Source organism: Centroberyx affinis, unplaced genomic scaffold (genome assembly GCF_046629955.1).
Source record: "Centroberyx affinis isolate AG114_WGS23_722 - 3 ecotype Tasmania unplaced genomic scaffold, CSIRO-AGI_Caff_v1 ptg005393l_1, whole genome shotgun sequence".
Taxonomy (NCBI): domain Eukaryota; kingdom Metazoa; phylum Chordata; class Actinopteri; order Beryciformes; family Berycidae; genus Centroberyx; species Centroberyx affinis.
In genome coordinates, this window is record NW_027282698.1 from 303,468 (window position 1) to 326,690 (window position 23,223).

Genomic DNA, 23,223 nt, shown 5'->3' on the forward strand with positions numbered 1-23,223 from the left:
CAGACATGTCTCCAACTCTGCTGTCTACCAAGACCGATTTTCAACCACAGACATTCATCTTAGCACGTTAAAGTCAGCCTTTATCTTCCCATAGCGCTGTATTTGTATAGTTCTGTTCCAAAACCCCATGTAACAAAAAAGAACCCTTCTTAAAGTTCATTATTCAATATCTTCAGTCTGTAAAAGTCTGTAAAATTTTGTCAACCAGGGACATAAGTAAAGACATAAGTACTGTTGCTTTTTTTTATGTTGTATTGTCAAATTCGTTATTTATACTCACATGTAAAACCCACGCCAGGATACTTCATGCCCTATGAACACTTCAGCATGACTAAAAGAGCTGATTTTGTACTTAAACGCTGAGTGCTACATGACTTATGATCAGACAGATGTTCATTTTTGTGACTTATTCCATGAATGAATCATAGACTGACTTCCACTTATTGGGGCGTGGCTGTGCGCCTGTGCATGGTGCACAGTGGTCGCTCCTCCTGGGACATTTTGAGGCTTTTTCGACGAAGGTAAACTCATTAATCGGAGCCTGAGTAGATTTTCAGGACCCACTCTGCTGTGCTGAGTGAAATCTGTCATGAAATGGATGGAAACAAAAGAGCTCACTGGGTGCTGGTTCTCATAATGGTTTCTGGCTCAGAGGAACAGCAGAATTTGGCACACTTCTGTCATTATTTGAAAATTTGAGCTTGGGCCCTGAAACGTGGCATCCATACAAGCTGCATAAAGGTGTTTTACAAGGAGCCTTGTTGAGGGGAAACTTGAAGATCAGACCTGGGGTATTTCTCTTTTTTCTCTTCTTTGCTTATGGAAAGTTGTTGGCAACATTTCTGAGGGAAAGACTAGTGCAGAGAGGGAGATAACGGGGCTGCAGGGTCCCAGGCTGGTCTTACTGCCGGGGCAACATCTGGGATCAACTGCAGGCAAATCAGATTTGTAAGCCACTGCCTAGCAACGCACAAGTTATGCCCCCATGGAAGAATGTAAAACAATAAGATCTCCAACAGAGTCGCACAGTGAAATATTTTTGCCAGGGAGTGTTTCTGGAACGGCTTTAAGTGGGCCACCGCGGTTCCAGAAAACACATTTTATGGATGACAGTTGGTCACTTATGGTTTCTCGCAGCCGGTGAGCCTTGAATATGCATCGCAAAGTTTCATAGAATTGCCTCCCATAGAAAGAATGTAAGAAAGATCTTTGCCAGTTCCACAGCTTAAAGTATCTTCTTTAAATGATTATCTCCCTTCCCTTTCCCTTGTTCACAAGCTTTAGTGCTTTATATCACATCAAGACATTGGGTTCATCTCTTTCTATAAACTCTTTGTATCCAAACAAAGTGTAACAAGATATTTGATCAGGAATTTAGATAAACCGGTTGGTACGAAAGTTGCATATTTCACGGAACTGCGCGTTGCGAGATTTCCATCTGCTCTGACATCAGCGCAGGAATCCTAGTGGACTTGAAGGAAGGTCAAGTAGCGTGTGTAAGTCTGTATGTGCGCAAAATTGTGTGCACATGCATGTATCTGTGTGTTTTGTGCACATGCATGTGTTCTTTGCGTGTGTATGTGGGTGTACATGTGTGTCCGTGCATGTGTATTTGTGTGTGTGTGTGTGTGTGTGAGTCTACATGTGGTGGTGAGAGCTTCCTCAAGGCACATTGACATGCACGGCGTTTGGTCACATTTATTAAAGAGAAGGCACAGTAAATCCCTGGGCCCATGCCTATTATGGCGGATACGGTCGCATAGAAATCCCATGTCTTTCACATCCCTCCAGCACGTCACTCCATAGTGCCACACTGTTTGTACAAGGCCTTTTGGCTGGTGGGTGGGGGAAGTGTTGGGGGTTCTTGGGGGCTAAACGACCGCTTAGCAGATAAAGAATTTTAATGACCGTCCCCATTTAAAAGCAAGATCTTTTATGCTCTTTAATGGCTCCCATGAATCTGGTCTGTAAACCTCCCAGGCTTCTCCCAGAGTATTTTTCTGCAGTTCTGAAGTTTTTTTTTTCCCATCTTGACGGGTTGAACAAGGATCTCCAGTCATCATCATCTATGTGTGTTTAGTTTTGTAAGAGAACAACAGGCAGATCTTTCTCGCCTTACCTGAGTATATAAGCGTTCACCTCGGTAAAATTAGCCAAATGGAAAGTACAGCAAATGTCCTGAAAGAGCACTGATAAAGCGGTGTAAAAGCGTGGCCGGGGCATTGCTAGATCACTGTCCAAAGCTTGCCACAATAAATCTTTAATGGGGTCCATTTCTGAAGTTTTCAGCCAGACTCCGGTCTAGTGGCAACACAGGACTTAGCCAAATAAAATATCAGGTTCCTCAAATGAACTTTAACAGAGCAGTAACATTCTAGATCAGCTCTTAAAAAAAGTTGCAGTAACAATGTGGTCTTGCAGAGTTTTTTCCTATCCCCTCTTTTCGCTTTTCCACTCTCTGGTACACCCTTTAACAATTGCTGGATCTGAATGTTTGTGTAAATAGCTCTGGTATCTAATAGGGGTTTTAAAGAGGTGGTGTGGGTTGGATGATTAGTGCTTTGTGGCAGCCAGGCAAGATCTACTTTTTTTTTAATGGTGTTTTTGCATTCAGTTTCTCTGAGGACCCTGGTTAGCACATCGCTGTCTCACAACGCAGCTGAACTCCAAATAATATTTACTCATAACTCATACTGTTTCTTCACTGTCAAAATTGCAAACATATTTATCTGGTGTTGGAAGTGAACAAATACACATACAGCTTGGCCGGCCTTCTGTCTGCTATTTTCACTCTTAAGCACTTTTTAAACGTCATATTGCAGAGTTATATTGCCCATGTATGAACATTTTGAAGTTGTGTTACGAGCAAGTTATATTACCAGTGTACAGTATGTGTTTTCCACCTCTCACACTGGTTATGATCTGTTGGGATGGCCATGTCACCATAAAATGGAAAACAGTCATGGCATGGTCCACAGATGCACTGCTAAACAGAGATTTCCAAAATATCAAACAACACAGCAAATAAAAGAACCATTGTAATAAAAGCATAAAAGGCAAATCACTTCATTAAATTTCAACATGTGCCCCAAAATACGAGAAAACGGCAGCTTTTGTCTGTGAATAGGCTTTCCTTGCCTGCCTGCAAACCGCCAAACCCTATCCATAACATATGGGGAAGAAATTATGCAAAAGCATTCAGACACAGCACTCCATAAATAACTGGCGAGCTGTATAACATTTTAGGTCTAATTTGACGAATGCCTCTGAGATTGCCGTATTATTAGAAATATTCTTTTCCCCTTACCGGGTAGCAGCTTTGAGTGTTCGACTGAGATATCCCTTTCACTCTCCTGCTTGTTAACTGTGAGAAAACCTCTGTTTACTCTGTTATGTTTGGCAAACTGTGCAGTGGGACGGCTCGCACCCGGCACTCAGCTCTACCGCGGCCATTCATGGGTGTTGGACAGGGTCGCATTAAAAGAAGCTTTGTCGCAAAGCAACAGGTTCTCAGAGGGAGAAAAATGTCAATTTCGCCTCGATGGCGGCCAATTCTCCCCCCTGAGTAATGATGTGTTTTATTTACGCCGTCCCTTAAGAGCACAATCTAGCCGCAGTCCATAAACCGTAATTAACCGTTTAGCCTTAAGCTTCAGGCTACAGATGGGCTGTCTCATAAATTTACACATTCATCCGTCTTCCCAAAGTCAACCTGTCCTATACTTCCAAGTTTAATGAAGCCAGTTGTTTGGACATCCCAGCATTGTCCTTCGTGTGTGCAGCTCAACTCAATTCCGTTTTGGACTTCATCATACAAAACATCAGTCAGTCATATTGAAGGAAGAGATTATCTCTTGTGCCAGCAGAGACACTCAAACCTGGTTCTTAGCGCGGCTTAGACTGAGCAACTTAGGGCTCACACCGTTTCTCAGGGGGTGGGTGCTGCTGTTTCCTCCGAATCAGCCCCCTGCCTGGCTCTCTCAGCGGTGCGTCCCCTCGTAGCAGCTGCAGCGATCAGAAAACACATAGCTTAATTGTAATTAACACATGTACTTGTACCCCCTCCGGTTCAGAAAGTATGGCCACGGCACCTACTTGGAGGTTAATGTGATTTGTCCAGTGGTAATGTACACTAATAAGGTGCTTAGACTCTGCCATATGTTTATGCTAGACAATGCTTTCTGGGTAGGGCTTATGAGAGGCTTACAGAGAAACCTGTCTGTGGATCTTTAGGGTGGAGCAGGAGGGGACAGATGGTCAACTGTACTCCAGTCTCAGGTTCTTCCAAGCTTGTTATTTTGGACGCCGATTCTTCAGGGTTATTCAGGGTTCTCCCATTCTCCCAATCCGCGATCCATACCAAAAACAAACTGTCAGATCCTAGCTCAGATGGAATGATTACACATTAGCTGAGAGAACTCAGTGTCATTCTCACCGCCAGTTCACAACCACTTTAAGTTTTTACGGATAATTTTGAAATATCAAATAGAGGGCTGTGTTTTGGCCTCCACCGCCCGAACTGTGTCACTCTCAAATCTGAAGGGAATGTGCTGTGTTTAAATAAATGGTAATGGTTTCTTTTCTAGATTAAATTAAAGTGGTGAGGAATCCTCCTGTCGCTTGAGAACTTTGAGCTCCCCGGCGGCTCGGGTTGCTCCGTGTGAAATGAGGTGCGATGACGCCAGCGTCTCTCCGCTTTATCCCCGTACTGTAACGGCTGCTCATAGGATAAAAACAGCTATCTGAATACCATCAGTCTGAAGTCTTCCCATAGAGAATAGAAAAAAAACCCTGTCAGTCCTGGAGCCAGGGTTATCACAAGGACTTAGCTCGGACTTATCATTTATGGTATCCATACCACTTCAGAGCTAAATGACTCCAGCACAGCTCTCTTGGGCAAAACCGCCTCATGGAAACATGGTACCACAAGGTCCACTATTTTCTTTACTGATTGAGGGAGCACGCTTCTCTGGACCCAAACCCCATTTCCTCATGTACAATAACCGCGATGACTTAGGATCAAATATACACACTCCGCTGCGCTGTAAGCGATGAGTGGCATTTGCTTCCAAAACAATTTTCTAGCCGCAGCGAAATTGCTTGTGTAAAATACACAGTTTATCTGGAGTTTTGAGCGATGCTGTTGATAATTCTCGGTGTGAGGTAAATACCGATGATGTGAGGCTGTAATCACCGGTGCAGTCGTGTCAGGTCATGGTGGTTTGTTTTCCTAAATGACCTGAGATTAACCCCCGAAATAAGATTATAGTCATGGCTCAAACTTCAGACAGAGGTGAGGTAGTGCCTTGATTGCCTTATCTGTTTTGGCCAACTAGTGAACTACAAATTAGCGGTCTTTAAGTATAATAGTAATAAACATTACAAAGAATGCAAACATTTTAATTTCTCACAGCCTTTTTCCCCCTGTTGAACATGTACAAGAGGTAACTTATGAATATGGTTTTGGATCGCAGTCTGTAATGTGTTAAATTAATTTTTGCATCATTTGACGAACGTGTGCTGGACCTGAGGGCTTTTTTTTTGTTTCATGACAGTAAGGCCATATCGATGTCACAGGATACAAGATGAAAACAGGGATGAAACAGGCTGTGGTTTCACGCAACCTTGTGAATAGTGTAAAATTTACAGAACTACTGCAGAAAAGAAAGAGAAAAAAAAATGGGGGTCTGGGGACAGGATCTGCCTATGGAAAGAATACTTTTCTAACCACAATGCATGGCAGCCACCGGTAGGCAGCTGACTTCCCGCTGCAAATTTCCACCAGCTCTCTTTCCATGGCAAAATGATGTCATTTGTCGTATAGTGGTGGGCCAGACAGCTTTGTGCGCTGCCAGACTCGGGCATACTTCCTCACCGTATCTCCCCCCCCCTCCCTCCCTTTCCCCCGCCTTCAGCCACGGCGCACAAGAGGTGACACCCGCCTCCGCTGCAGTCATCTAAATCATCGACCCCGACACTCTTCCTGCGCTCTGCCAGATTCCTGCAAAGACTGTTTGGAGGAGATGCTGGCATTTCTCAGCACTCTTGGAGAGCATTCCACTCTTGTTGAGTCACTCCCTCCCAAAAAAAGAGTTAGGGTTGGAGGTTATTTCATACATAAAATAGTGTTTGATTTGTTTTGTTTTTTTACAGGTACTGCTGTGAGGAATCGGAAACCCTGGCAGAGTACGCATAAGCATGTTGACCTCTTTATTTACTCGTGCCCATCCTGTGAATCTTTGGAATGTCTCACCCTAACCATAACTATGTGTAACAACTGTCATTTACATACATTTGCATACCTGCCAAGATATAGTGTTCCCTGACGACTATATCTGTCGGCCCATGCAGTGTAACAAGATAGATCTGAACTATTTACACATTGGGCAGCAGGTTGGGGGGAAACAGCTGCCAGGGGTTATGTGATATCAGCGATCCCCAGGAGGCTCAGGAGGCACGTCCTGAGGCTGCACCGAGGCGCATGATGCTGTGAGAAGTGATACACCCAGAAAGATGTGAAAAATGCTCCGTTTGAACCCACGGCTGTCGACGACAGCGGGTTCAGCGCAGGTTCAGGGTCGCAGAGAGGAGCGTTAGGGGGGGGTTTGAGAGCATTCAAGAGCAGTTTAGGCCTTGAGGAGGGGGGGGGGGTGGGGCTAAGCTTACCGAGGATTAGGAAGGGTAGCGGTGTCCTGCGCCTCGCGGTGCGTCCCTGATGCGTTCGGTGACAGAGGCGCGCGGCATGGCCGGTCAAAGGTCGCACAAGTGCTCAGCGGCAGCGGTGGAGGAGGCTGTCTGCTCTCCCAAGCCAGTAAACAGGTTGTGACGTCACATCCTGTACAAAAGTGAAATGCCTGGAAGGAGGGCAGTGTGTTCCGTGCACAAACACACACACACACACACACACACACACACACACCCACACACAGCTTGCCTTGTAGCTTGCCCGGCTTCCGTTGTGAGTGGGGAAACAATGCTATTGAAATGCAGCGACTGCAGTCACTGAGCAACAGAGGGCAGTTTGAGTTCAGAAAAATATAGCAGTTGGCTTGGAATTCAAATATAAATATTTTTTTCATCCGCTCACTCCCTTGGTCGAAGCTAATGGCTTTTGTAGACAAAGCCACTTAGCTCTCAGAGCCACTTATCAGCCCGACAGCTCCAGCCTGCGTGGAACATCTTTGATCAGCAACAGTCTTAGAGAGTTGTTGTCCGTCACAGAGAGTTTGCCTGGCAGCCGCGGCTCAGCACCGGCTAACTTAAAGTGATACGGACACCTTGCTGACATGGATTGCACCTCAATTAAGAGGATCAGTCGAAGAGCGGGAATACCACTGTAATCTGTTCCCATGACAACCTCCTGAATGATGACTCATGCCAATTCGATCACGTTGCTCACTTGAATGTGTGACACCGCATGCTTGAGCATAGGCAGATTAGAAAACCGCAATCACGTATGATCTTGATTAAGTAATCCTGATGACTGCATTTGTTTGGGCGCTGAGCCACTTGTTGTGGTTGTCTGAATTACATAACTGCTCTATGATAATGCAGCATGAATGCTACCTTAATTGCATACCACAATGATTTATGTTTTCCATTTGGATTGTCTTTGTAATGCTGTAAACGGTTTGCGTTTGACACCAAATTTGTAATAGGATGTCCCTGTGTAATCGCCAATGATTTTGAAGCACTTTGTTTATAAGCAATATCCCCATAATCACAAATATTTGTGAACATGGAAATATATAATCACCTCCAAATTCAACATTGTCTATATTTGGTTATAAACAGGGAATCCTAAGAAGAAGGTTTTACTAGAAACTGCAGGGTGCATGACTCATGTTGGTAATGAGTCACTAAAGATTAGTGTTGTATGGTTTCTGGGCCTCTTTTGGGATAAAACTTGTTTACTGTTACCTCCGTTTGTTTCATTTATTTTGCCTCTGGAATGCAGCAGTGTTTATAGATGTGGGACTATCCTGAACGCGCATGTTAGCCGCTTCTGTTTTGATCAGAGAACTTGGATGCATGACAAGCTTAAGGTCACATCACTGCTTATTATTACAATACTAAGCAGTGATGTGGTGTTATAATAAACGGCATCCCCCCCCCGTCACGGACCCCTGTTGGTCCCCCAGACTCCATAATAACGAGAAAATGTATTGATCGCCACAGGGGAATTCTCTCTTCTCTTGCCCACAGAGAGGTCAGAGGTCAGGCTCAGCTACAGAGCAGCAGAGCTGGAGCTGGCAGGGATTGAGTGTCTTGCTCAAGGACACTTCAGCAGGGCGGATGCTTACTAACACAGGGTCTCAAACCTGAGTCCTCTGGTTGAAGGGCGATCTCCATACTCACTATGCCACCCTGCTGCCTCTAGATAGAAAAATCATGCTGTAATCTCTGCGATCTCATATTGAGCATCGATACTTATCAGCTCAATAGGCCAGTGGTTCTCAATCTGGGGGACAGGACCCTGCAGTGGGTCGCGAGACATTTTGGGAAGTCACGAGATGAGTTGATGACTTATGGAATAGGAAAAAAACCTATTTCAGTGTCAATATTTTTGCAGATTTTTCTCTAATTTTTGCTTTTTTTTGTGACATACTGAATCGTTTTCAGCCTCTCATCCTCCTCTGATAATCAAATGAAACAACCTGAACAGGGAAAATCATTCTCTAGCTGAGCTGTTCAGCACTCTGCATATGCAGCCTGTGATGGTGGTCGCCAGTAGGCATCGCTTCATTTTAAGGAGTCACGAGCCAAAAAAAAGGTTGAGAGCCACTGCAATAGGCTACTGTGGGAAAGATCATTCCTCCGACTTCCAAATGAGCAGATTGGCATCATTTTTGCACGAAATCTAACGAGCACATGTTACTCTGATCTCACCATATTTATGAGCGAGTCCTGGCTAAGCAGTAGACTTGTGGTGTCCCTCTTGCTGCCCCCCTGACCCCCCCCTCCCTTCCCCTCTTCTCTGAGATTCTTCAGTTTCTTTATGTTTTGATTATTCACGGCTCCACATCAAGAGAGAATATTGGTGGCCACTCTCCAAATGTTTTTTATTATCTCTTATTAATCCAAGCCCCCACGGCACCGAAGTTCAAGCATCTGATGTTTTTAACAGCTGAGTACACAGGCGCGTGAGACACAGAATCCACTTTGGTGTTACAGCCTGAGTTCAGGATTTTTTTTTTTTCTTTTTATTTGAGTGTATCTTAGTTGATAGATATGCATAGATTCCTGACGGAGAGCCAGAGTAGAGAGATGTTAGAGATGGAAAATATAGCCTCACACAAGCTGCAGATCTCAGCCTTACTCAAACCTCAGGTGCTTTTTACTCCGACGCATATAAACAATACAAACATAAGCAAACCATTTACAATTCAAAATACTCCCAAGCCTTTAAAGATGTCCCCGAATCCCATATTGTGACTTTCAGTAACGAGGCTGAACTCGTGTTTATGTTTGAAATATAGATTGGGCCGTTCAGCGTGCCATTTAAGGAAGGATTATGAAGGGCAGCTCCAGCAAGGCAGCTGTCTGAATCCTTTTTTTTTTTTTCCTCAGGTTTTTCTGCATTGCGGCTCGTTTTCATCTGCTATTGATTTAAATCCATCCCTCGGGGCCCAGCGAGCCCCGTTTCGTCACTCGCTCGGGGAGAAAAACGGTTAGATTTTCGCTGAAAATAGCATTTCTCTTCGCTCAAATTCCACAGACTAACTCACTCAGTGCCGCGCGCCTTAAAATAGATACCTCGCCGTGGAGATTAAATCTATGGGTATCCAAGACCCCAGGAAGGACGCCTGAAAGATTCTGTTTCAGAGACATCGAGCCCCTTTTGATGTGTTCTGCGCTGATGTGTGTTGATGTGGCAGTACGGCCGATGGAAACCCAAACCGGTGGCCAGAGAGACATTTGCTGGAATTAAATGCAGCAGGAATATTGTGGTTGAGCCCTCGCAGGAATATGAATTGCTTCAGTGTGGATCTCACTGCAAATGACAAGTCATGTACAATAAGTCACCATGTGTCTCAAAACAAAATGGGAGTTTTAACGTTGCTCATATGTTGCTGGTGCCCCCTTTACCATCCTGCTGTGGCATAACAGAGGAGTTTCTTATTCTCCCAAGTTCAGGTCTGTCATGTGGATTGAAAATGTAATGAAACTTCTCTCTCCAGCTTCTATAACAAACAAAGAGAGAGAGCAGCTCGTAGCATGTGGTCATGATGCGGTGCCATGTTGCTTGCCATCTCTCCTCTCCTCTCTTTTATATCCACTTAGTCACAACGAAATGAAAAGACGACCTTTTTAGCTGTATTTGTATATCAAAATCTCATTACTTTTACTTCCTGGAAATCTTTAGTGGTGACTTTCCAACCAAAATTCCAACCAATAAAACCATCACCGATTTTTTAACAACCCCGCCCCTCTGCCCCTCCCGTCAAATAAAACTGCCTTTCTTTCCCTAACTGATCTCCCATTGGTTTACACGTTTGAATGATCCCCCCCCCCCTGCGTTATGTCCCGCCCCAATATCAAGTTTTAACAAGAAATACATCACATTAAATAACCAAGATGCTCTGAAAATGCTGTTTCATTGTGACTTTAATCTCAGTACTTTCTCTCTTCCTCTCCTCCAGGTTCTCCGTCCCTGAGCGGAACGGGGACGGTGACGGTTCTGGTGGACGACGTGAACGACAACGTCCCGGTGTTCACCTCCTCCTCCTTCCACACCACCATCACCGAGGACGCCCCGACCGGCACCGACGTGCTGCTGGTCAACAGCTCCGACGCAGACGTGGGCCTCAATGGCGTCATAAGGTACAGACCTGATGAAGAGGCCCTCGCATTTCTGTAGCTAGTCTGTCATTTAGCCTTCTCTCTGGACTTTCTTAAATTCTGATATGATTGTTCCCCCTTCCTTTTAATATTTAAATATACACACTACCAGTCAAAAGTTTGGACACACACATTTTCCTTTTTTTTTTTTTACTATTTTCCACATTTTAGAATAATAGTAAAGACATGAGGACTATGAAATAACACAAATGGAATTATGCAGTGACCAAAAAAGCGTTAAACAAATCAAAACTATCTTATATTTTAGATTCTTTAAAGTAGCCGCCCTTTGTCTTGATAGAAAGGCAAAGGCTTTGGAAAGAAATTCATACATAGGATCAACTTCACTATTTATATTTGTCTAAGAAACAAATTTCAAGCACTTAAGCAGAAGCCTTTAGATCAAAATGGCTTTAAGATAAAGAGAAACATAGTACAGTCAGTCAGGTGGGTCCAGACTATTGCCTGGTAGTGTATATTCATGGCCTTTGCTGCTCTGTAAAGCACTTTGTGATTATCCTGTTTTGTTAAAAGCGGTTATAAATAGGTTTGACTTGGCTTGAGTTCATTCAGATCATTCAAGATGGGAAGTGGAGTTCAGCCCTATTCGTGGGGGACTAGTGCTACGTTGGGACCTCATGTAATTAATGAATTACCATTACCACAGGATAATGAAATTTCCTGAAATCACCGGATACAGTTGCATAAGGTCAAGATTTTAAAGTATGTCATTTCCTGATTTAACAAAGCAAAACTTTTAAGTTTGTGCCGAAAATGTATGGAGAACCTTCCTCTATAGCTTCCACTCCTGCCTCCATTTTTCATGACAGGAGGAAGATAGAAATTGCACGTCTAGAAGAAGAAAAATAAATCTTGCGACAAAAACAAATTATGGCTGAAATTACAGAGAGTTTGATTAGTCTGTGTTCACCAAAATACGGTAGATAATTTGCGGCGGAAGTTTTATTTTACAAATTACAGACATGGTAGATTCACACAGGGTTAAAATCAGCAACAATCACCACAATTATTACAATCCACTGGATGTATGCAGGTTATATTAGTCCTGTGTGAATAGGCTAAACAGGCCATTCTTCACAATCCAGCTCAGGTACAGTAGTTCCTATTAACATTGTACAGTTCCAGTAACTCCAGTGAGTAATCAGGTGTGGTTTGCTTTGATTTCCTGGTGTGCAAATACCCTAACAGGCCATACAAGACTGGGTCTGGGCTTGTATTTGTCTTACGACTTCTGCAAAACACTTTACCTCATCTCCAACTTTGTAAAATTCCAGACCAATGTTGCAATTGATGACAGGAGTTTAGGGGGGAAGTGCAGAGTTTAGTCAACACTCAAAGTCATTGTTTGGGCTGCGATTCTCAAGCTGAACGACAGCTTTATTTTTTGGGGGGGGGACTTGTAAGAGCTTCTGGCCGGTCTCTCTCAAGCCGGACGTTGACTCAGATCCGACCCCTCCTCTCTCCTCGGTAACCCCACTGGGTACACGCTGGGGGGTACCGCAACACGCTCCAGTTTCCCAAAACATGGTAATGAGGATGTTAATTGTCTATGACAGTACGAGTAGTGCCCATCAGGGGTTCCAGGGGGTTCGAGGCCCTTAATGGAGACCAGAACCGCTTACCATCAGTTATTAGTTTCGATTCTCACAGGCCGTTAAAATTGAAGCCCCAAACTTGAACTCGTCTCTGGACTGTGTTTAGACCGCAAGCCCCAGTGGACGTTTTTTTTTTTTATTGTTGTTGTTGTTGTTGTCCAAATAAGCTAACATCCAGCCTGTGTTCACACTTTGTTCTGTAATTTGTCATCCCATTTCTGGGGGGGATGCTTTTGCAAGAAGCCCTTTCAAAATACGCACTGGTGTGTACATGTATGTGTCAGTTTACGTTTGTGTCTGGGACTTGCTGGAAACTTCTGAGATACAGAGTGAAACATGATCTTTGGTGGAAAGCGAAAAAGTATGGCCCTTCGGTCATAAAGAGTTGTGGGGTGTCTCCAGCTCCAGACTTAGCAGGGAGAGCAACCTGAACCACAAGGCCTCTCTGTGAGCCGTGAAGCAGAAAACAATGGCTGTATTTCATAGAATAAAAAGCTGGATGCCTCAACAATCAGTCAACTAAACAGACTTGATGTTGTCCCTATACAATATGGTGACCGTTGTTGAGCATGATCTTATGTGTGCTTTTCTGTTGAATCTGCTTTGTCCTTCTAAAGCTTAAAACAGTGCCCTCTATAGGCCATGTTACTGAACAAGACCCAGATGCTGCACAGAGCAATGAGCTGTGTCTAATGGCACATGATGAGTTATGAGATGCTGATTCCCCCATATGAATCTTCATATAGTATTATGCAGATATTAGTGCAACAAACAACATAGAGGAACTATTAAAAGGGAATACCACTCAATTTAGGAACTGACCTATGTTCACCCTCTAGCCTAGAACAGTGGTTCTCAACCTTTTTCATATCAAGGACCCCTAATTTAGTCCACATTAGGGCCACGGACCCCCATTTGATGAGATTTTGTCTCTCGGACCCAAATCTGAGAATATTTTTTATTGTCAGATATGATTTTGTATAGAATTCCATGACTATCCTACTGAAGGTAGAGAGATAACAGTGAAACTATGATCAAAATAGTCATTCTAAAATGACAAAATAATGAAGTTTAACAATTCATCAATTTGCTGGGGACACCCTGGAATGCCCTCAAGGACCCCTGGTGGTCCCCGGACCCCACGTTGAGAACCACTCGCCTAGAACACCTCAGTCAGTATTTACAGCATAAACAATTATCTGCCATAGATTAAACTGCAGAATCAAGACTATAATATGTAATGTGATCATGACGTGCTGCCTGATGTAGCCCCATTGCCAGTGAATAGGAGAGTGATTTAATGGGCTCAAAGAGTGATTGTTTGAGATTTCACTCCCTGATTAGTGTCTTTTCATAGCGCTAATAACTGATTTGAATAACAATAAAGTATGTAAAGCGTGCACGTATGCATATCCCAGGAAAAATCCCCTCAGGTGCTCTCAATGTCACCTTTTCCATCTTTTCTGTTTCAATGAAATCACAGACTCCATGGCAGGAGAAACAGTTCTCGCGCACTTCTGGCTAGAGAAGCTTATAGTTAATTTTTTTTTAATACAAATTGAACTGTCTGTGGAAAAATACAGAAAACAGAATATTGGTTTGCCATTAGAGCTGGACTGAATCCTGTAAATCAGTATCATTGCATTTGGTTAGGCAAGACTCCTGGTAGTTTGCTGCTATTAGGAGTAAAAGCAATTAAAACTGGAAATTCCTTTTATCTCATGATTATATTTTCTTGGTTTAGGCTATTCATAATACTCTACTTTGGCAGAATTGCTCTCGCTGAAACTTGTCCTACTTTATTTTTCCTACAGCTACAGTTTGACCGGAGGACACGGACAGTTCTCTATCAACCCAGCTACAGGCCAGATTATCACCAGCTCCCTTCTGGACCGGGAAGACAGGGCCAATTACCAGCTGCTGGTTGTGGCAACAGATGGAGGGCAGCCCCAGGGCATGTCCAGCTCCGCCACCGTGTCTGTGACGGTGTCCGACATCAACGACAACCCTCCCCGCTTCCACCACCACCCTTACGTCACCCACATCCCCGCCTTCACCTCAGCAGGTTGGTACATGCTGTAGAAGGTGTTGGAAAATGTCATTGTTTGCACCTTTTCTCACTTTCAGCATGCTCTTAGCACAGAATTAGTTTCAATTTCAGTGTTATGCTAAATTGCTGGTACTTTCAAGACCCACAGGTCTTGAAAGTACTTTAAAATGTGTGGATTTGATTAAAAATATATATATAGTAAAGCCGCAGGTTTTTGTTCATAGATGGAAGGTTTTTTATCTTTGCATTTATTGCAAAGTAAAGTAAGGCCACTCATATAATTTATTGGCCTTTAATTGCAGAACACATTGCATATGGAAATAAATGCCTTTAGATTACAGGAAATGACTTTTACAGCTCTTTGAGATAATAAAAATGCTTCAGCTGGACAGCTTCATGGCACTGCTGCCAAGGCAGATACCATGTATTTAATGGATTGACATCAAGCAGGCTCTTAAACTGGATCTTTCTCTCCCGGTCTTCCCTGTCGCTGACTAACATATCCACTTTGATTAAATAGTTAAAAAGCATAGAAAATTTCAAGTCAAGTTAATTTTAATGTCAACACCAATTTCAGTACAGGTGAAAAATGCTGAAGAATGTTCTGGTTCACACATCTTTTTACAGAATAATCTTTGAACATATAATGTAACATATTATAATAACATATAATGTAACATATTATAATAACATATAATGTAACATAATATAACATATTATGCATAAAATAAAATCAATGCTTCCCTTCCATTATTAATAAGGGCCATAGACATGTACAGTATATGTGAGATGTGTATAGAGGTGTGTATGTGTACATAAGTTTATGTACATGTTTATGTGCTGTTACTGGAAGTCAACAAAACAAAACAAAAACAAATGATCACACAATTTTTTTTTTTTAAACGTGTTCATACTGATTTATTCTCATTCATGTCTTCAGGCTCCCTGGTCTTTGCTGTTACCGTGACTGACGAGGACTCGGGCTCCAACGCCCAGCTGCACTACTCCCTGATGGGACGCAACTCTGAGAAGTTCAAGATCGACCCCATCAGAGGTGCCATCACTGCCAACGAGAAGCTGACGGGGAGCTCAGAGGTGACTCTCACCGTTCGAGTGAAAGACGGCGGCGCCAATCCCAAAACGGATACAACCACCGTGACCGTCCGCTTTGTTACTGGAGGAGATTTCCCTGTTATCAAACTGAAGGAGCACACATTCACGTTCCCTGAGAGTCAGCCCACAAACACTATTGTTACCACGGTGACCGGGTCTTCTACGAGGGGCGGGCCGCTGTCATACTACATCGCCAGCGGCAACCTGGATAATGCCTTTCATATTGACCAGCTGACAGGCGAGCTGTCTATCAAACATCCCCTGGATTATGAACACATTCAGAAGTATGTGCTCTGGATTGAGGCCAGAGACCAGGGTTTCCCACCTTATTCTTCTTATGAGAAAGTGGAAATAACCGTGCTAGATGTGAACGACAATCACCCAGTGTTTGATAAGGAGCCGTTCCATGCCGAAATACTGGAGAATCTGTCTCCACAGCGGGTGTTGATGGTTTCTGCTGTCGATCAGGACAGCGGCCCTAATGGACAGCTGGAATACGCCATCATTGACGGCAACAAGGAGAATAGTTTCAGCGTGAATCGGGCCACTGGTGAAATCCGAACCACCAGGCCGCTGGACCGGGAGAAGGTGGCTCAGTACACCTTGAAAGTCAAAGCCACTGACCGGGGTTCTTCACCCAAAAGCACAGCAGTCAAAGTCCTCATCAACGTACTGGATGTGAATGACAATGCCCCCAGGTTTTCCAAGATCTTCAGTGCAACAGTGCCTGAGAATGCCCCCGTGGGTTACACTGTCACCAGGGTCACCACCACAGATGAGGACGCTGGTTCTAATGCCATTAGCCGATATTCAATCACAGATACTAGCCTTCCATTCAATATCAATCCAAACACAGGAGACATAACCATCAGTAGGCCTCTCAATAGAGAAGACACTGATCATTACATTGCCAAAGTGTCCGCCCATGATTCTGGCTGGACAGTAAGCACAGACGTCACAATATTCATAACGGATATTAACGATAACGCCCCCAGATTTAGTCGGCCATCTTATTATCTGGACTACCCTGAGCTCACAGAGGTGGGCTCCCTGGTCACTCAGGTGTCTGCCACAGATCCAGACAAGGGCTTCAATGGCAAAATATTCTATTTCATTCGGTCCCAGTCAGAGTATTTCAGAATCAACTCAAGTTCTGGAGAGATATTTGTAAAGCAGCAGTTAAAATATCAGAACTCAACAGCTGCTAGTAGTATAAACATCAATCGCCACAGCTTCATTGTCACAGCCTCAGACCGGGGAATCAAGCCACTGATGAGTGAGACAACCGTAATTGTAAACACTGTAGACAGTAATGATAATCCCCCCATGTTTGATTCACCTAGCTACTTCACTCCTGTCACTAAAAGTGTCAAGGTTGGCACCAAACTAATTAGGGTGGTAGCCCATGACAAAAAAGACTTTGGCCTGAACTCTGAGGTTGAGTACCTAATATCAGGTGGAAACAGCTCTAGCAAATTCAAACTGGATAAACAGAGTGGATGGGTTACTGTTGCCTCCTCTCTAACATCCGATATGAATAAATTTTTCCTCATTGACATCACAGCTAGGGACAAAGGGAATCCTCCTTTGTCAGCGAGAACCTCAGTGCGAGTGGCAGTGACAGAAGAAAACCACCACACACCCGAGTTCTCCCAAAGCCAAATCACAGCTACTGTACCTGAAAGCCTCGCGGTGGGAACAGCAATAAGGACCCTGTCTGCAAGAGACAAGGATAAAGAAATGAATGGCCTTATCACATACAATATTACTTCAGGCAACGACATGGGTCTGTTTGTAGTAAATAGTAAAACTGGAGTATTATCCCTAGCTCATCCTCTGGACTTTGAAGAGAAGCAGCAACATGAGCTTAGAGTTTCAGCCATTGATGGTGGTTGGATTGCAAAAACCAGCTATGTCACCATCACAATTCACGTGACTGATGTTAATGACAACCCCCCTGTGTTTGATCCTGATGAATATTTCCCCATCGTACAGGAGAACGTTCCCAGTGGCACCACTGTGGTCAAAATGAATGCCGTAGACCGTGATTCGGGAGCTAACGCAGTCATGGCCTACGTGATACAGTCATCAGACAGCGACCTCTTTGTTATTGACCCAAACACGGGCATCATCACCACCCAGGGGTTCTTAGATTACGAGGCTAAGCAGGTTTACCATTTAACAGTAAAGGCCTTCAATGTCCCAGACGAGGAGCGCTGCAGCTTCGCCAATGTCAACATTCAGCTGAAAGGAGCCAATGAATACGTACCCCGCTTTGTCTCCAAACAGTACTACTTTGAAATCTCTGAAGCTGCTCCAAAAGGCACAGTGGTCGGGGAGGTGTTCGCCAGCGATCGGGACCAAGGGGATGATGGAGTGGTTTACTACCTCATTTTCGGGAAGAGTAGAAAGAAGGGCTTTGGCATCAACAGGAAAACGGGCCAGATTTATGTTACAGGTACTCTTGACCGTGAGAAAGAGGAAAAAATCTCACTGAAGGTGTTGGCCAAGAACGCAGGAAGCATCCGAGGGGCAGATATCGATGAGGTGTTTGTGAACATCACAATCCTTGATGCCAACGATCCTCCTGTTTTCACCCAAGAACTGTATGATGTGCAGATTAGTGAGGGTCTCTCACCCGGTGGTCTGGTTACCTTTGTGAGTGCCGAAGACTCAGACTCTGTCCCAAGCTGGAGCAGATTCTCTTACTCCATTTCTCCTGAGTTTGATAAAAATGTTTTCACTATCAACTCTCAAACTGGCCAAGTGTCTGTGGCAGCAGAGCTAGACAGAGAGACAACTCCTGTGTATAATCTAACAGTTCTAGCTGTGGACACTGGCTCACCCTCTGCTACCGGAAGTGCCACCTTGATTGTGAATCTCGAAGACATCAATGATAACGGTCCAACTTTGACAAATGTCAATGCTGAGGTAATGGAGAACCAGAGAGCTGGGATCGCAGTTACAACTCTAACAGCCTCTGACCCAGATCTACCACCCAACCAAGGCCCGTTCTCATATAGCCTCCTCAATTCTGGCTCTGCCAACAGCTACTTCAGCCTCAGTCCAGCTGGAGTGCTAACCACCAGTCGGGAGATCGACAGAGAACAGATTAGTGACTTCTACCTCTCTATTGTGATTAAGGACTCTGGCGTGCCTCAGATGTCCTCAACAGGAACAATTCACATCAAAATTAATGATCAGAATGACAACCCGTCTGAGCCGAGGTCTATGGAGATCTATGTCCACTATTTTGGGAATATGTTTCCTGGAGGTTCTTTGGGGGTTGTCAAACCCCAAGACCCTGACATTCAGGACAGGTTCCACTGCTCCCTGATTCCTCCGTCCTCCGGTCTGTTTAGTATCCCAACTGGCACGTGCAACCTCAATTCTAAGTCTCGCTCAACGGATGGAACCTTTGAATTAACCATCCGCAGCAGCGACGGTGTCCATGGTTCAGTCAGCAATACGGCCCGAGTGTTCTTCATGGGGTACACCAATGCCACAGTGGACAACAGCATACTTATCCGACTCCAATCCCAGGGAGTCAAGAGCTTCCTTACCAACCACTACCTCAGCTTCTTACGCATTGCCAACTCTCAGCTAGCAGGACTAGGCACAGGGGTGCTGCTCTACGGAGTGTTTGAGCTCAACAACCAGACTTTCCTGATGGCAGCTGTGAAGCGGGGACACGGACAGTACGTCAACCCCAGCGGCGTGGCCACATTCTTCCAGAGTATCAAAGACATTCTACACAGACAGAGCGGCGTGCAAATAGATGCGGTGGACCATGATCCTTGCACACGTAACCCGTGCCAGAATGGAGGCAGCTGCAAAAGGCGTCTCAGTGTCGGGCCTGATATGAAGACTGAAGAAAGTGTCCCTGTGATCCTTGTTTCCAACCACCCCCTGCAGCCCTACGCCTGCAGCTGCAGACCAGGATACACAGGAGCCCTGTGTGAGACAGACATTGATGAGTGCCAGCCTTCGCCCTGCCACAATGGCGGCACCTGCCACAATCTGGTGGGGGGTTTCTCCTGCACCTGTCCTGAAGGTTTCACTGGGATGGCCTGCGAGAGGGATATCAACGAATGCCTTTCCAACCCCTGCAAGAATGGGGCACTCTGCCAGAACTACCCCGGCGGCTTCAACTGCCTCTGCAAATCCGGCTTTGCAGGTACTGTATACCCGCGTAGGAGTCATTTACATTTTATGAGCACACAGCCACAGATTGAAAACATGCACCCACACACACACACACACGCACACACACACACACACACACACACACACACATCGTACTCACACACACATGAATCCAGCATTTTTGTCCAAGGAAAATATTTGCTTCTAAATGATTCCAAGAGGTGTTGTAGCCATAGCATACAAGCATGGCTGCCAAAAACAGTTTGGTTTTCAGATTACTAGTTGGGGGGTATCAGCTGTGATGCATATCAGCCTGCCATGTTTGCTTTAATAAAAAGGATGATGCGAAGCTGACCCTAGTCAGGACTTTAGTGTGGACTCCACACAGTTCACTAGTATCACATTTCATTGTGTGCCGCTATGTCTTCTGCATGCAGCTTTGGCCACACACAGAAACAGCTGTAATCTGACTGTATATCTGTGTTCTCTTATTTGGCTGTGTATTGAGTTCTATGATAAATGCACAGTTTTATAAACGATCAGATCAGACCTCTCTGTTTGGAAATGTAATGAATGCACGGTGATATTACCCTCAATAAAGGGGAGTGGATTTTTAAGTGGTATTACTAAAAACATTTATTTGAACTCTGGGAAGCCGCTGACTGCAGCATCTGAAAGACATTTCCAAATGGGGTCGTAGCAAGCGATTTGCCTCAAGTCAAGTCATTACTGTCCCTTTTTATTATGACAATAAAAAATGGCCACAAACCTTTGGGTTTCATCAAGATAAACGACCCTCCTGAAGAACTGCACCTACTGACTTACAGTAGTTTTCATGCCCCCACAGTGAACTCTCAACTTCCTGTTTTCCCCGCCTGGTTTTGGCAACGGAATTTATCTCCATTAAGCAACTTGTCTCAGGATTTAGAGCCTAAAGTACATTTACAGAAGTTCATTGTCAGTCTTTTTTGCATTTTACCTTGCCTGAATCTATTACTGTCTTGTCTCAGTCTGTTATTGTGGTCAGTGTCACATTCCTTATCATTATATTTTCATTGTCACTGGCAATACACATAATCACACACCATTGATCATCATTGACCATTGGTCACTGATTGTTAAACCTCACAAAGCATTTACATGTTCACCCAGGCATGTGAGAATGACAGAAATTCACATGCACTGCAAAAAATGTCCGTGTCCAAAAGTAATTTAATCTTTCATTGAGGTTGGAAATCGCACTTGTCTTAGTGAAAAAATCTGCCAATGGAGTGAGATCATTTCTGTTTTTTTCCAATGAAAATGAACAAGTTTCAAGATATTTTTTTGGATCAAATGACATCATCTTGGAACAAGTGAAGTGATCTTCCTTATTACAAGATAGTGCCACTTGTTTCAAAAAAATATGTGAAACAGGTTAAAATTTTCCATTGTCTGCATTGGTATATTTTTTCACTTGTTTAAAAATAAGATCTTAAGACTCAGTACTAGGTTAAATGATTTGTCGAGGTCCAGATTTTTTTGCAGTGCATTTTTCAAGTGTGAGGTGATGAAAGGCCTTCATGACTTGGTCTATGGGGAAATTTCCCATAGACCATGAACTGTGTTCCCCTCGGGGTTTTCCTGTGTTGTCTGCCACCCCATCCATTTTAATTTGTGTTGTTTTGTGAACCCAGGCAAAACGTGTGATTCCATCATCAATCACTGTGAGTGTAACCCTTGTTTTAATGGCGGGTCCTGTCAGAATCGGGTGGATGGATATTACTGTCATTGTCCATTTGGTAAGTAATAGTTGGATGGAAACTTCTGGGCTATTAGTGAGCCCTGGTAAATTGAAAAGCAAGATGAGAGGTGCAATCTCCCTAAAGAAAAGAAAGAATTATTCCATGATTTCTTAAACAAAACAATGTTACCATCATTTCATTTTGTGTCCCCATTTTTCATGATTTTATATTGCTGCTGTCATGGAAAAAAAACTCCAATTTTGGTGATTTTTATGTTTATATCGAAAAGTTTTACATGGTGCAAGGTTTTTAAAGTCATATAAAGCTGTCTTTTTGATGATGCAAGGTTATGATCCAACAGCAGCAATATCTGCTTTGTGACTGCTGTATAAATTTGATATTGCCCAGCAGAGATGCTCTTATCCGTAGATATTTTTATCACAGCAGCAGGTGAATCATTCATTGGCTTCCTATCTGATTCTTCTTTTTCTCTCCTTTCCTCCTCAGGGGTTTTCGGCAAACACTGTGAACTAAACAGCTACGGCTTTGAAGAGCTGTCCTACATGGAGTTTCCGTCTCTGGATCCCAACAATAACTACATCTATATCAAATTCGCTACTCTGAAGAGCAACGCTCTGCTTATGTACAACCACGATAACCAGACCGGAGACAAGGCGGAGTTCCTGGCTCTGGAGATCTTCGAGGGACGGATGCGCTTCTCCTTTAACTTGGGAAGTGGAACTTATAAACTGATGACCATGATAAAAGTTTCAGATGGGCAGTTCCACACTGTCATTGCCAGGAGAGCTGGAATGGTAAGAATGACTATTTTTATAATAGAAATTGGCTCATTTACAAAATGGTTTATTTGTTTTTCTTTGTAAATGCTTGGAAAAATATTTCATAGAAGGGCTTAATGGTTCTTATGTGTCAGTGGTTGCAAAAACATTGAGGAAACTATGAGAACTGCCACATGTAGACCTGCATAGTGGACTTTACTTTCAATAGCAGTTATGTCCTGGGTTTAGCTGAAAGCTGCATCCAAATTTGGCTCCATATTCTTTTTTGCACCATCAGATGATAATTAAACTCTCCCAAACCACGGGTAGCTCTGCTTATGGTTTTCATGGTTTGTAATTATATTTTATTGCTCGTTGTGATTTACTATACAGGGGTCCAAAATGGCCCTGAAGGTTGAAATTCTGTCTCTTGTGCTCTGAATGAGAGGCTTCTCCCTGCCAGCACTGCAGTGGCAAGGAAAGAGGGAAAAAAATCCGACCAGGCCCTGTCAAACCTTCTATAATGTAACTCTCCTGCTGGACTTCAAATCTGTCATTTCCCACCGTGCACTGGGAGTTTCATAGGAAACTGGTAAAATCGTTAAATTGTCAGTTTTGAGATAGTGCAGAGTGACGGGATGGAAAGGAATACAGCACACGTCGAGAGCTGCTATTCTGTCTATGTATGCCCTGTGAATATTATGTGGAGGTGGGAGAATGGCCATGTTAGGGCTCTTGACCGTGCTGAAGAATGAGAGAAAAACGTGTGTGTGTCGTGCCTGAAGTGCCAACTCCCTGAGGCGGTGTAAAGTGAACCTGATCACCGTGTTTGGAAAAGGTGATGCGGGTCGTTTCGGTGGTCAGGCTGAGGTCTGCGCTCAGTTCCTGCACTTGGATTTTGAGCCGATGTCAAAAGCAGACAGAAACCACCGACTCGGTAATGCGCTGCTTCA

The 23,223-nt window shown here is 44.0% G+C and overlaps 1 protein-coding gene across 1 annotated transcript in view; it reads left to right on the forward strand.

Moving 5' to 3' along the window:
• fat4 (FAT atypical cadherin 4) overlaps positions 1–23,223 on the forward strand; it is a 105,196-nt gene that overhangs the window by 66,487 nt on the left and 15,486 nt on the right. Inside the window, exons 8-12 of the mRNA XM_071546719.1 lie at positions 10,644–10,824; positions 14,273–14,523; positions 15,449–19,798; positions 21,444–21,548; positions 21,999–22,306. Coding sequence (XP_071402820.1) covers positions 10,644–10,824; positions 14,273–14,523; positions 15,449–19,798; positions 21,444–21,548; positions 21,999–22,306 — 5,195 coding nt within the window. The remainder of the gene's footprint in view (positions 1–10,643; positions 10,825–14,272; positions 14,524–15,448; positions 19,799–21,443; positions 21,549–21,998; positions 22,307–23,223) is intronic.